Raw genomic sequence first — 15416 nt, 5'->3', positions numbered from 1 at the left:
GGGCTGAAGAGAAGGAGCGGCAGAGGCCCCCGCAGTCAGTGCCCCGCAGGCTGCAGGAGCAGCGGCTCCTCAGTAACAACCTCAGCGCGCTCGGCCAGCTGCGATAGGTAACCTGTGCAGTGAGAGAGCCACGCTGAAATCCGAATTTTGTTTAATAAAGAGGTCAGGAAACTTGACGATACATATATCTATAAAAAGATATGTTTCTCGTTTTGGTTTGGTTTTTTCATACTTTGTATAAGCAAATGCAGGCTCATTTTTCCTACTTCAACATAAAACATGGCTTTTCTCTCTGTGACAGCTCCTTAATTTGAAAACTCAGTAAATTAACTATTTTAACAGGATCCTCTTTTTTAACGTTTTTAAACTTCTTCAAAAATCTTCCTTTGCTGCTTCAATATGGCGCCAATAATGGGAGCTGACGGAGAAAAAATGACAGAAATATTACGGCACAAGAGGTTCAAAGTGCTGTGAAAAATTATGTTCTTGCCTAAATCCTTCAGTTCTGTAGTAGTTTCAATGTGCCCATTTTCAAAGTCTCCTGAAACTACCTTCAAGTGTAAGTTTAGTATACATTTGTAAAAAGTTTCTTCATAGTAGAACTACAGACCTGTTTGTCAGTTCCCAGTTCCAGAAATAATATCAGCAACCTCATAACTTTCGTGTAAGTTTAAAATCTGTATTTTCAAAATTTGAATACTCTTTTGTAGCAATAGAATAAATGTTATTCCAAAAGATCTTTTTACGTCTCAGGCCTCAGAAACAACCACTGTGTCTATCTTGAAATAGATTAGGACAGTTCAGTGGGAAGTACAGCGATCACATAGTCCAACAGTGTTTTTATGGCATAAAACAAGAGTTACCTGTCATTGTATGACTTCACTCCCATGGGATTCAGACTCTGGATTGCAGATTCTGGTTGAACACAGCCACCACAATTGACAGTTAAATCACAGATGTAAAATATAATTATGGGAAGTGGGTTTCTAAATATTGGCTTCCAAACCACTTAATTCAAGGAGAACCTCCACTAATTTTCTGTAAGAGGTGGTTGGAGCTCCAGCGTCATCAAGCAGTGAAGGAGAACAGGATTTTCAGGTTCTGCAGTTTCAGTAAATTCCGTTTATTACGGATGATGCTCTGCCACCTGAGGGCAGTGAGCTATCTGACAAAGATAATCACAGGGATCTGCTCTAATAGTCACTGAACACAGGGAAAATACTTTGGATTTATGGTTTACCTCAAAAATGAGGTCAGGATCAATTGGGGAAACATGTTACATCAGCCAGGACACAAAGGTGACAAACTCTAGAGTTGTCAACAAAAGGAACTTACTTCCTACTCCAAGATAACAACAGTTCTATCTAGGTTTTCCCTTCTAAAACAAAATGAACTACATACAGAGAATGAAATGCTGTTGTTTAGACACAACAGTTGTAATTTTAGTTGTAAAAAACGCTTGTGTAAAAGATTTCACTTCCTGATACCCTGTATGTACTTGAGAAATTTGGTCTGATAATGAGAAAAAACAAACTGTAATAACAAAAGAAATATCCAGGAGGATATTTCCAAAGATAACTAAGATAGGGGATAGGAAACTGAATGCAAAAGCTTTAAAATTCAAATCAAACAGATGATTCCTGAGCACTGAAAGAATGATAAATTAACTCCAGTCCCTTAGAAGTGCTGGTCACAGCCATGTTCTTGAAATGTGGCAGACCTGAACCCAAATTATCACCACAAGAAGACTGAGGAGAAAACTTAATGGCATAAAGTTCGAAAAATGTTCCTTTTCAAGTCTCATAAAGGTCCTTCTAGAGTATCACTGAAGAAAGGGAGGAGCTGGCCATTAAATTTTAAAAAATTTGAATGCTTTGTCTTTTAAACTGCAAAGTGACAGAAGAGACTGGAAACCTCAAAAGCATCAGTGTCTATATTCATCTGAAATTTCAAATCTCTGTAAGAAAGCTACATTTACCATGAGGTTTGTTTTATAACACCAGAGATTGTTTGATTAATTTTATCAGTTAATCAGCATATGATCTGTAATTTCCTTTAACTAGTTTTCATCCCAGCATCTTGAATACCCAGAGGAACCTTCATTTCTTGTGGAAGTAAGTCTTGAAGTAAATTGTCCTCATTTTCCACTGCGATGTGAATTTCAGTTTCTTTTTTCAAGGCATTTTCTTCTTTTGAAAGGGGAGTTTCTTCCCCTGTTGGGGAATAACAGGGAGTGCTTCCATAATCCCTTCTAGTTGAACTAGTCTGCTCGGGGCACTGGGAGCTGCAGTCAGGGCTGCAAAACTTAACAATACACGTCACATTCACCTGCGTTCCTCCGTTACCAGAATGTTCTGTCAAATAAATATACAACACATTAAACATGGAAGAATGAAACCAGAATGGGACAGCTGGATTCTTTATCCAGCTCTTTGACCTACAGTTAAAATAGACACTCAGTATCTTTTTGCTTCACTTAATTTAGTCAAGCTGGTGGAGTTGGTTCTGTAACATTTTAGTGGGTTTTACTGGTACCATAAAATCCACATATCACCCCAGAAATAAAGGCTACAAAAATGAATGCAGAGCCCTGGATTGCAAACAATTCCTTGCCCATCTGTTGTCATTTCAAATGCTATTGACAATGTTCTTCTGTAACTGCTCCCTTTGACTCCTACTTCCACTCACCAACCACGTGATCCCCTAGTCCCTAAATACCTGTTTCTCCACTGGGAAAACTCTCTCTTTACTGTCTCAGGGTGGCAACTTAAAACAATCACTTTTTCTTTTCAAAAGCTACTAAATTTTCTCTCTGCTGAACCGGACTCATATGTTTTATCCTGCCATTTAAACTTCTGCTAAAAAGATTCATAACTGATAATCAAATTTCAAGAGGTTCTGGATTGTTCAGAATCATTCCTACCTGAACTCACAGAGCTGTGTCTGTCTCCACTGTGGAGTTTAGAACCTTCTGGAGGTGAATGTTGCTGCTGAAATCCTTCTGGGTTTTTTCTTTCATCATTCTTTTTATTTATTACACTGATGCTTGCAGATCCAGTTGGATTATTCAGGACACTACTGCTGGATCCAGAAGTTTCCAAGAGATGCTGTTGCTCCTGTTCAGAACTCCTAGAGTTCTGCAATTCTGTATCTCTCACTTTTTTGTCACACTGTTTTTCTGGAGGGGGAAAAGGCTAGAACATTTGCAGAGAAATGCAAAACATTAATCTTTAAAAAAAAAAAGCCCACTTTTTGGTCAGTATTTTGGCAGCTAAAGAAACCACTGATGATTGGAACTAGAGGAGCTTTAAGGTCCTTTCCAACCCAAGCCATTCTATAATTATTTTCATTTGCATAGTGATGACTGTAAGTAAAATTTGTAACATCTCATTAGGGGTTCCACAAAATGAACCCATCTCCTGAAGGCACCCACAGCACTACTCTGATTACTTAGGGACCAAAGGCTGTAAATTCTGGTTTTCCAAACCCCACCTGTGTTTTACTGCTGATTTTAGCCTCACATAAAGTGAGGGTGGGACATTATGTGGGGTATATAAGGTACATCTTACACCCTGGCTTGAGGACCAAACCACCCCATTCTCACTCCAGTTTTCTTCCTGCTGTGCAGTTTTCTTCTACTTGTAATTAGGTGAGAATTTATGATTTCTGTATAACTTTTGAAGAAATGGAAGAGATGGAAAGAGAGGACGCTCACCAAATCTGCTTCTGTAGCTGGTGCAGAGTACACAAGGGCTGCAAGTGAGCAAAGACAGTTAGTTCATTAGCACCCAAACCTGTCCCATTTGCAACAGCTGCACCCTAAACTAGGCTGAGTGATCCCATGCTCCTGGAATAAACTCCAAATGTACACTTATTACAGACAGTTTGAAAACATTGAAAGCTGTATTGTATTAATTTTGTGACTTAAATTTAGCCAGGAAGCAAAGAGAAGCCTCTGCATGAATTCATAATTTTGCTTGTATAGTGTCAGCGAGAAAATGTATTGATGACAATAAACCACAGTTTAATTATGACACCTGAAATTGTCTAATATTTAAACGATGAAGTACCGAATATTTAACAAGCTTCAGTAGAAGCACAATTGTTGCACAGTTGTCCAACTCCAAAGCTTTTGTGTGTTTAGACAATTACCTAAAATCTGAGGAACAAGACAGATTTGAAGAAAGCTGGCATCTTCTAAGACACTAACTTCAATCAACCACCAGGCTCAAATTAATGGGAAATAAGGTGACTTCCCAGTTTTTACAGATTTGCTTGTTTTCATTTAATGAATCTTACCTTTTTTGTTTGAGACTAAGCAATACCCCAAAATAGCAATTATCAGGACCAATAACAGTGGCCCTGCTACTGCTCCTGAAAATAAATAAAGAGGAGAAATTATTTAGCAGGTTGATCTAACAAAGGATCTAATTAGAAAAAGGCAGTTTTGTAGTTTCTGCCCATGCCTACAAAAGCTAAATTTACAAGTATTGTGTATGTCTGACATTCATATTTGATGCCCTAATTGTCAGATACCAAAGTCTCATTCCAGTCATTACCACTTCATAAAAATGAATTCTCCTCTCCCGAAAAGGGAGGACAGAGTTTTGGCCTTGGTCACAAAAGGTATTTCTCCAGGCAAGCAAGTTTGTCACATACAGGGCAAGGTAGCTCAGAATGCTCCTAAACATCTCTGCCTTCTGGATGGGCTGTGAACAGGAGAGAACACATCCAACCTGGGAATGCTGTCAGGACCTCCTGTCTCAGGAAAGGCTGACAGAAGACTCCAAAGACCTCTCACCAGGTCAGGTTTGCCTCAGTCCAGAATATAAGATACCTTTTCTACCAGCTATAGCAACAATTCTCAGGAGATGCCTTGTATAATCTAGTTCGGAGTTTTTTTAGAAATATTTTCAGATTTACAAGGACTAGGATAGTGCAGATGCACAGGTAAAAATGCAGCTCACTCCAAGCAGTGTCACATTGAATTAATTGAGTTCTTCTGAGGTTCTGTTTGGGTACAGGTGACTGGTCTTGGAGAGACACTGAGAACTAAATATAAACTTGGTTTCCGGGCACACAAAAGTGACTTTAAATGAGTTAAAGCTCACCGGTGATGTGGGACAGGTCAGGTACAGAGTTTAACGTGACAGGTTGAGTTATTATTTCAGGTTTGTGGGAAGCTGAGCTTTGGGTCAGGAGTAGGTTCAAAATGGTGTGAGGCAGAACTGTGGCTGTTCCTGAGTCACTGCAAACAGTGTCATTCCTGCTGTTCCCAGGAACAACCACTGATTTACAACTGCAAGAGACAGAAAGAGAAGTCAGGAAAGACAGAAAGCCCTGCATAGTTAAGGCCGCTTTGGACAGAACACTGGCTCACATGGAATGGGGTGTACAGCTGGTGTTGTAGGATTCCTCAGGGGAAAACGTGCCAGGAGGACAAGGTTTACATTCCGTGTCTGTGCTGTCTGTCCCTTTAAACAAAGAGGAAAACTCCAGTTACTCATCTGGTGAGAAACAAGAATGAATAGTCAAGGTCTGCAGGAGATCCTGGCAGTGATACAGAGGCAGTGCAAAAATACAGCCTATAACTATTCACAGAAGATATTCACTTGAAGCACCCAACCCAAAGAGAAGATTAACCAGCTGTTAGTTTGGTGCCATTAATAGCCAATCTTTTTCAAGGACTAAAAGCCCACCAAAAGGTTCAAATGGTGGTGCTGCAGACAAAGCTGAGCTCTTTCACTAGTCCCTGACTGACTGACTACCATACTGTTGTGTTCTGCATCTTCTCAAATGATTCCTAATTTTTTTTAAATATTCAGTGTTTCAAATGTTTGAAAACTATTTGTCATTTTGAGACAGATATATTATTAGAGTGGTAGATTCCATCAACTAATAAAACCGTATCAATTCTGCAGGACACCATGGAGTCATCATTATTTATTGGCGTACAGTAATTCTACCTGAAGCCCTGTCTCAAGGATTTAAGGACTGATTAAGTGGTTTTGAATCTCAGTCACTTGTACAGAATAAATCACACGGTAGAGCAAAACGAAGATTAAGTTGGATTGGGAACTTTATGATACATGAAGTAAGAGATTGCAACATGTTGTCCCTTTGGATATACCTCTGGAGAATACTGTTACTCTGGTTAGTGCCTACTTGCTAAGAATGTAAAAATAAACCCTAAAAAGAATGCACATGTGTAGGGAATTAGGCCAGAGTAAGCGTTCAGTAAGCAGAGTGTTCAAAATCAAATTACCTTTTCTGGAAACCCGGTAACCTTTGCCGCACTTCTTATGTGCTCTACACACTTCGCAGTACTCGTCTAGTTTGGAAACACAGTACTTATGGGGTGGGCAGCTACAGACTCTGTCCTGGGACCTAGTGCATGTTTGATTCTGTACAAGCCCTGGTTTTAAAACAAGAACAAAGCAAGATGTCATTGACAACATTTAAAATCACAGCCTGCAATGTTTCGAGTGAACATGAGGTGATGTTCACATTCCACAAGTTTTGGGCTTGTATAGCACCATAAATCAAACGTGTTATATGCCCCAATATCTACATTTTCAGAAGAGTTTTCTCTCTCTAGGCAAGGAGAAATTTGCATCTGTAGAGTGCACACTTAAAACTCTGTACCTGCAGTTGTGTTATATTTTGTGATAACCCCAAACATGGCCATTTGCGTTCACCACTACAGTACCTGGGGCCATACTGAGATTTTCAGTCTGTGCAGATTATGTAACTGTATTTAAAGTGTCTGGAGATTTTACTACAGACATTTCCACATTGTAATTATCCAGCTTTGTAAGATTATCTATTTAGATGAGACCAAAGGTCCTTTCAACATAGGCTGTATCCTTAAAACTTACTTCTCAGTGAATCAAGTATATAATGTTCTACACCAATTTCCACTAGAAATGATGGAGAACAGCATGACTGAGTTTGTTAATGCAGATGCCCAAAGTACAGGTGTTGGTACAATGTTCTACCTTATGTACTGTTAAGCTGCTTCAGTGAACAGAACCAGTGTGCTCTCACTGACTGCTGCTTTGCAAAACAAATAAAATTAAGAGAGGAATGTCACAACCCATGTTTGCTGTTGTCACTTCAGCAGATAAAATGAGAAATGACAGGATGCCGGAAATGTAATTATCCATTTACCAGTGTCCAAGTCAGGTCTTAAGATCTCTTGATGGGACATTATAAGAAGGAACCTATTCTACTGATGGCATTTGGAATTATTTTGGTGATGTAGTGTCTTAGCTTTTAATAATATAAGATTGGTGTCTCATTTTTAGGACTTGGAAAGGGCCAGGGCTCCCTGCAAGACTTTTCCTTGGTTCTTATCCCTAAATCTTACACGTTCCAAAAGCATGAGGACTATACAACTGATTGACAAAATCTCCTAGTTTTCTTAGGAGAAAAGACAAGGCTAAACCAAGCCCAATCTTTGAACAAGCCTCTTTACTAATCCAAGCCTACCTTTCTTGCAGGGTGGTGAGCAAGCAAAGCACTGTGGAGAGTGATTCCAGATCGCTGTGTACGTTTTAGGTCTGCAGGGGCTGCACTTTGTGTCCACGGTGTCACTGCAGCTCCCTGTCCTATACTGACCTATTAAAAGAAAAATAATGCAAACCAAAATAGAGAAAGCATCTCACAGGAAAAAATCACCAGGAATTAAGTTTCATTCTTAGCTGTAGAATCCCTTCCCTTCACTGACACTATCAGATTGGTATCATATACCAAGAAACTGTTGATATAAAGGAGGACTGCATGTCTCTACAGGGAAAATCTGATTTATGTTCACTCATGTTTGACCCCTTTTCCTACATTCAGTTCAGTGAATTCCAGCCACATTCAAAACAAGGCAGCCTCAATGCTGAACAGAACCCCTCAGCACATACTTAGGTGCAGCTACCACAATACATAAACCAAACATTTTACCTTCGCAGAAGCTGTTTTATGGTGAACACAGGGAAGTGTTTCACACCCAAAGTCAGGCACATGCCAGAATGATGTGCCTGGGTGAGACCCTAACTGCTATTAAAGGCAGTGAGTAGAGAGGGCAAAATCAAGTACCATCACAAACAGACCTGAATTAGAACTTCACCACTTGTCACTACGTAAAGGACACGAGCGCACACTTTCTCCCTCACCTCTCCAGCCAGCCTTAACAGAGCCAAGCAGGAGTTGCTGAAACTACTGGCATTCCAGACAAAGTTAAAAACTATCAAAGGTAGTTTCTTCAAAGCTTCTCACCACCAACAGAGCTTAGTATAGTGGTGGGAACATGTAAATATGAATTCCAACATATTCATTTGGGAAAAAGGAAAACACATCAGTTGCCATTTCCCTTTCATGTGAAAGGACAAAGAAGATAAAAGTCCATGTCTCATATCCTTTACAGAAATATCTTGGAAAACATACTCAGAAAGCAGGAATAACACTGAAAAAATTTTGGAGCTGCTTGGAGAATTTGTTTTTCAAAAGAATAGGCGCTGGAGGTGAGCCAAATGAATTATTTCCAAAGACTTTGTTTTTCCTTGTACTTACTTGAACCTTTACATTCTGCATCCTACATCCTGCTAATGATTTACGCTGATTTAGTACTGAACACCACATAACACAACAGAAGAGTTTTACCTATGAATTACCATCTTTTCATCTGTCATGAACAAAGGAAGTTTGACAGATCTATCTAGATAATTTCAGTCAATTCAAGAAACTGCAGCTGTTTCAGCAAATACTGATTTCCTGTTTAAACTTCCGGATCTGACAGATCAGCATTTATGGAGACAAATTTTCTTTGCTCAGCATGTAATGAGGAAAAAAGGGCAGGTTTTTTGCTGTATCTAATATAATATAGTTACAACTTGTTGCCAAAACCCTACTACCAAAATCTCCAAAGAACATTACTATCCCACTCCCTAAAAACAACCCCAAAACCCACAGACAATGACTTTTGCTAACTACAGGTCACTAATAATCACCCCTGGTGTATAAGACACGACAGCTCAGAGCAGACAGCGTCTGCAGTCCTGTCCCCAGTCTGACAGTGCTATGCAGTGTCGGATTTACAGTAAAAGACAACAAAACTCCCTTAATGAGCAATGATAGATTGACCTGTTCAATGGAAAGCCCCTTGTCTAAGTGATACTATCATAGTGCAGAAACTAAGCTTTACTTCATGCCCTGTTTTACAATGTATTTTTTATTAGTGGGCTTGGGTCTGTGTTGCCTAATTTTTGTAATTCCCTTAGTGAGCTGTTGCTCCCCCTCCAATGTTGACTAAAATTACTTTAATTAATTTAATGAAAACTTCATGAAGAGCTGTGCTTAAACAAGCTCAGAACCTACCTCCTGGTAAGCCCCAGCCAGGTTAACCTTGTAGGAGAACTCCAATTCTGATGGACAATGTGTCTCTTTTGCAGGTGTTTTGCAGTCACAGTGTTTTGTTGTCTTTGAGGAAGAATGCATTACCACAGCAAAAATCTGATGCACTTTAGATGTGTAAGTAATCAAAATACACTATGATCATCTGAAAATTGGGAGAATTTGGCTGAGTAAAGTAATAGTTTGAATTATAACCTACCTGGAGGGCACTGGCTGCAGCATTTATTAAGTTCTTCATCATAGAATTCGGTGCTGGGATCATTGCATTGTGCAAACTGTGGCGTATAAGGTAATGAGTATTCCTAGGAGAATCAAAGGGTAGTCATGGGTCACAAGTCCATTCTGATCCTGAATTAGAGACCCACAAGAGACAAATACCTAAAGACCAATGCAATTACAAGCACTTTCCTTTCTAAGGCACCGATGTAGCCCCAGTGAAACAGAACACAGCAGGTGCCAAGAGGCTGCAGGGCAATGCACAGCTAATGAGCTGCTTTCGACTCTTTTGAGGTTCCTTTGTTTTTCAAAGATCCACCATCGTGAACAAAGTGATTTCTCCAGGTTTTAGGTTCAAAAGAGTGCAGTGGAACTATGGGATTAACATCACACCCAGTCACTACTGCATCCCCCAAACCAAAGAGCTGAGTGCCTTATCCTCAGCTTCCACGGCTCAAACAACATCTGACAAAACACCAGAGAAACCTAAATTACTACGTGTAGGTTTATGGGAAAAACATTTACTGCAAAGTAGCTCAAAGACTTCAGCCAACCTTTCCAAAGAAAAGGAAAAAAGGCTTTTATCTTTCCAGATACTCTGTGATTCCTTCCTGAGCAAGAAAGGCCTTGATGTTTTGAAAATTACGCCTCCAAAAATTGCACTGCTGCTTCTGAGAAGCAGCACCTTTGCAGAAGGTGCAGACAAATATGCAGGTTAAATGCATTAGAGACAATCATGAAATACAGGGTGCCTGATTTCAGCTCACACTGATCAGCACAGCTCAATGACTTCAATGAACAAGAGTCAAATTATTTGATGACTTGCCGACTATTTTCAAAGGGAAAAATACACTTACTTGAAAGAAGGCTCCTGTTAGGTTGGACAAGCATAGGAGTTTCCTGCTAGAGCAGAAAGGCACTGTTTAAAAAGGATGTGACACTGCTCAGCTTTCTGCAATCTGAAGAGATTGCTCCATGCGTAATCTACACACATTTAGAGGAATCATTACTAAAAAGGGAAATCAAAACAGGAACAAGCTCTTGGGAGGCCGGTAATGAAAATATCCTTCCGCGTTACTGAAAAACATGTTGAATATCTGTTGTGTCTTCACATTACTGACAAAGGAGACTAATGTTTCCCACCCTCAGCAATTGCTTAAAGGGAATTCAGCATGCAGCTCATTGAAATATTCTACCTCTTATTTACCTGTGATCAGAAACAGGATTTTGTCAACCTACTCAATGGTCAGTGTCAAAAAAACCCTTTTCTGAGAATGTGAAGGCAGAGAAAAGTCTTCTTGAGTTTAGATATCATAGGATGGACAATGATAAATCATCCTGTTTGCAGGATGATGAACTTGAGCTGACACTAAAATCTGATGAAGGAGAAAAGGGCTCTGCTCTCATCAAAAGTATTTTTAAGTTACTTTTTTATTAAAAGAGGAAAGATTAAATGTTGTCATCCCATTTTTGTAGTCACTATGATCAACTTCATTAAAACAAGCAGTTGAGAGCCTTTTCAAAACATAAATCTTCACTGCAAGAACAGAGAAAAAAAAAGGAGAAATACAATAAACCACATCACAAATTACCCTGCTGGTGAGGCTTCCTGGCAAAGAAAAAAGTTCTTATCTCATGCTTTTCCCTGTCTGTTGTAAATCCTGCCCTGTGAGCTACAGACACAGGAAAACCTGTCAGTTGCTGGGTTCATGCCTGTTTCTCTGAAGTTGTGCTTGGAAGGATCTCTCTACTGTCTAATACAATCTCCCTGAAATTCTATCTGATGAGCTGTGGCTCTCAGTGACTTACAATTGACAATTTCTCCCCAACTGTCCTCAAATAACATGATGGGAAACTAAAAGGGACTTGTGACTGGCTTAGCTACGATTTGTGCACACACAGGCACAAACGCATGCTCAGTTTGGTTTGCCCTGGAAGGATTCAATTCATTTAGTAGCTACTCCCAACAAACTAGTTTAATCAAAGCTGTCAAATCAGTCAGAGGAAGTGTAGGCCTTTTACTAGTTTTAAAACTCTTCTGGGATTTCTTTGCTAAAAGACCCAAATTTTCTAGCAATGTCACCAATCCTAAAGTCTGAGTTGGGCCATATAAGATTTCTGTCTGGCATCCAGATCCATTGGCTACTTTGGGCTGAAAGAGTGATGAGTAGAGGCCATATTATATTTCACAATCTTTGCATTTTGCTAGTGTTTGTATCTCCCACAGGTCCTTATTTTATCCTCTGTTTTTACTGTGATTCAATGTTCTACAAGCAGATTGTGTGAAGGGAAATTAACCTGATTTTGCATTACAGCCTTAGAGCTTCTCAGTTTAGGTAGCAGTGTCTAATGGCAGCTGACTTAAAAGAAATTTATATGGACAAAATTAAGACTTTGGAAGACTTCATTTAATTTGACAGGTACAAGTAGAAATAAAATGCCTCATCTGTCTTGGATGTTAGGAAAAAGTTTTTACTGAAAGAGTCATAAAGTTCTGGAATCGTCTGCCTGGGGAGGTAGCCCGGTGGAGTCACCATCCTTGGATGTGTTTAAAAAAAGATTGGATGTGGCCAATCAACTAAACAACCAGTGCCGTGGTTTAGTCAAGGTGGTGTTAGGGCATGGGTTGGACTCGGTGATCTTGAAGGTCCCTTCCAACCTGGTGATTCTGTTATTCTATCAGTAGAGGAACAAACATTCTGAAACACAAAATTTAGTCTAGCTCTATGCACATCAAATTAAGCAATACATTTTGGCAGAGAAATGGATAAACTATGCTTGCCTTTGACTTTGTAACTCACTAGGGAGATTTCTGCAATGCCTCTCTGCATTAAGCGATAACTAAAGTTACATACACAAAGTCAGTGACTCCTGACTCTGGAGTTCCTGCATTGTTTGGATCATTATCCTGTTTGCACTACAGAGATCACTATACAGATGACTCCCTGGAGAGGAGTGGGCTAACAGCTGTCTCCACACCAACTGAAAGGACTTTATGTATACTTAAATTTAAGTATCTTACATAATGAAAATAAAATATGTTATCATGATGGATGAATATATATAAATCCATTTCCATAACATACATTTTCACTCAAGGCCATTTAAACAACGATATTTAAGCATCTATTTTAATCCTAACTCGTATGTCTACATTTCTACTGGTCTCCTTTTCATACATTTGCCTTCAAACTTAAGCTGTCAATCAGAGGAGTCTGAAGAGGAACTACATCTGTGTACAATGTTCTTCACGCATGTGAAACCACAATGAAGTCACTGAGGTCTCTGTTGTAAAATCTGTTTCTATGGAAAGGACTTGAGGTACAGAGACACTGTCTGCTGAGCTACCAGGCCTACTGAAGACAGCAAAAAATATAATTCTGTCTAAAATATTTAAACTTCTCATTTACAAAAATAATTCTGTTGAAGTTTAGTTACCAGATAACAGCATCTCCCAAATCAGCTGGAGTTGTATCAGGCTATGCCAACTTTACTCACACTATAAAGTTTCTTTCAAAGCTGCTGTGCTGCACATCTCTCTCAAAGATTATGGCCCATTATGTGAATTATTCTCCCATCCTATATTGCACTTTACTTCTATAAAGCAGGAGTCCTTGCACAGCCGCACACCAACAGATTAACAGTTCCACATCCCCCCTCCCTTTGCTTGCTGCCAGGAATTCTATTTCATTGCCACTCACCACCAGAATATGAAAACATCTTCTCAGAATGAGAAAGCAGGGAGATGCACAGAATATGGAAGCTGTTCACAACACACAAAAATTATAGAAGTCCAAGTTTGTAGGAAGACAAGGTATATTTTATTACATATGTATTTAGAAAAACATACACATTTCACCAGCTCTTCTGTTTGAAAATTTCAGGCTATTTGTGATAACTCTGGTGACTCAATTGTACAAAATGGCAAAAATGATGTTCAGTTCCTGTGTCTAACACAGGGACTGAGGCTGGGAACTTTCAGAGACTTTCAGATGAATGAGAAAAAACCCAAGTAGTGTCACTCAAGAACTCTTGTTTTGCCAGTTTGTTTCCCTCAAAAATAAAGTAAGTTTTCTTTAATAAATCACTGTTAAAAATTGATATAACAGGCATGGGTTTTTTTCCAGCTCTGTGGCAGATGTGGTATTTCTGAAACTACTGCATTTGTTTTTCTAACTGTATATATAGGCTTTTCCTTATTTGCTAAATGTGATGCTGAAAGTTTCTGTTATTATTTCCATCGTTATGTTTTGGTCATGTTTAGAGTGAGAGAAGAGCTAATTCCTTTTGAACCAAAGCCCCTTGGTCAGCATGAAGTATGACAAAACCTGACACTTAAATTCTGGTAATAAGTTCTGCTACAATTCTGAGACTCTCCCTTCTCCATCTGCTTTACCCTATCCACTGCAAGGTGTCCCGTAAATCAGGTTCAAAACAGTCTCACCTTAAAAACAGAGCTGAATTAAAAATTAGTGAGAAACAGTTAAAATAATTATTTTATTATATTATCAACTTGCTATAGCACCCAGTAGTCCTTAAAAGACCATTGTGTAATTCCGGGTTCAATACACATTCTGACATCCTCACCTGATTTCAATGAACCTTTGTCTTATCCAGCCTAAATTCCTATGATTAAATAAACATGTAAATAACATAAATATCACATGAGAATACAGTGACCTGGACATCTCAGCAACATTTCCATGTTTATCTTCACAATCCTGGACATTTTAAAATCAGACAGAAAAGTGCTATCAATATACCAGTACAGAAAACACAGAGCCAAAGGCAAACAGATCCCATCGAGCTCTTTGACACAGTTACAAGCCCTCATTGCCAAACAGTGGTACAGCTGGATATAGAACATGACATTCACCACTGCAATGAAGGGGAACAGTAACAGCTGCAGCACATCAGATCTTCACTGTAAATTAAAAGGCTTTTCGATTTAAATTGGGAAGAGCTCTAGGGAACCAAAGCAGCTCAACAAGCTCTTCCTGTGTAAACAATGTAATATAGATATGGGTTTACACTCTGCACTTGCCAGGACACTCACCACAGTTTTTACATTCGAACAAGCCTGCAAAATTAACCTATTTCCGATGAAAATCCAGGAAAAAATATTAGTCTTTGGGGAGCCAAGAAGTAACGACGACATAGACAAAGGGCACAGGCTGAGCTTTGAAGCAGTCTTAAGAGCGGGACTTGAGGTTGCTGTAGAGATCACAGCGAATCCAGCGCAAGCCCAGGGGTACAGAGGTGGCAAGGGACGGACATGTGACAAGGGGCAGGAGACAGGGGACAGGTGACAAGGGACAGACAGGCGACAAGGGGCGGACAGGTGACAAGTAGACCGCACACACAGCAGTGAGAGGCTGCCCGCTCGCCGCGCACCTCCAGAGCGGCAGCATCAGGCGAGGCCCACTCGCGTTTCCCCCGCTGCTTTGCAGCGCTCCCAGCACCCCTGGAGCAGCGCCCCCGCCCCGCCCGGCCCCGCTCACCCGCCCGGCCGCGGCGCGGGTCAGCACCGGGAGCAGCGCCGGGAGCAGCGCCGGGAGCAGCGCCCAGCGCAGCCCCATCGCCGCCGAGTGCAGGGGCGGGGCGGGGGCGGTCCCGCGGCCCCGGGACGGGTCCGGCCCCCGGGGGCACCGCCCCGGGCACGGCCGAGCGGCGGCGGATGCGGTCCCCGCGGCCCGGACATCGGAGCTGCTTACACGCGGCTCTCGGCTTGTGTGGCGGGTCTCTTCAGCCCCATTCATAGACCACCCTGAGTTGCATCACTGAAGTCCAACTCCTTA

General features: G+C 40.5%; 1 protein-coding gene across 1 annotated transcript; it reads right to left on the bottom strand.

Moving 5' to 3' along the window:
• Window positions 1–134: 134 nt before the first annotated feature.
• LOC104693363 (tumor necrosis factor receptor superfamily member 1B) lies at window positions 135–15208 on the bottom strand. Its single transcript, XM_039564069.1, has 10 exons — window positions 15120–15208; window positions 9602–9704; window positions 7492–7620; window positions 6266–6415; window positions 5381–5474; window positions 5112–5299; window positions 4300–4374; window positions 3716–3753; window positions 2924–3194; window positions 135–2354 (listed from the first exon to the last, which is right to left on the bottom strand). The coding sequence occupies exons 1-10, from the start codon at window positions 15195–15197 to the stop codon at window positions 2056–2058; spliced, it is 1425 nt and encodes a 474-aa protein (XP_039420003.1). The 5' UTR covers window positions 15198–15208; the 3' UTR covers window positions 135–2055.
• Window positions 15209–15416: the final 208 nt, after the last annotated feature.

Source organism: Corvus cornix, chromosome 21 (assembly GCF_000738735.6).
Source record: "Corvus cornix cornix isolate S_Up_H32 chromosome 21, ASM73873v5, whole genome shotgun sequence".
NCBI classification, from domain to species: domain Eukaryota; kingdom Metazoa; phylum Chordata; class Aves; order Passeriformes; family Corvidae; genus Corvus; species Corvus cornix.
The sequence above is the reverse complement of the archived record's forward strand: the minus strand, read 5'-3'. Positions and strand labels throughout refer to the sequence as shown.

Bases quoted from the DNA above. Each gene is read 5' to 3' on its own strand.
- LOC104693363 (XM_039564069.1), bottom strand. From the start codon at position 15,197: ATGGGGCTGCGCTGGGCGCTGCTCCCGGCGCTGCTCCCGGCGCTGCTC. The intron at 9,705-15,119 runs GTGAGCGGGGCC...TGATTCTCCTAG, and splicing joins CCCGCGCCGCGGCCGGGCGG to GAATACTCATTACCTTATAC. The intron at 2,355-2,923 runs GTAGGAATGATT...TTTATTTGACAG, and splicing joins ACACAGCTCTGTGAGTTCAG to AACATTCTGGTAACGGAGGA.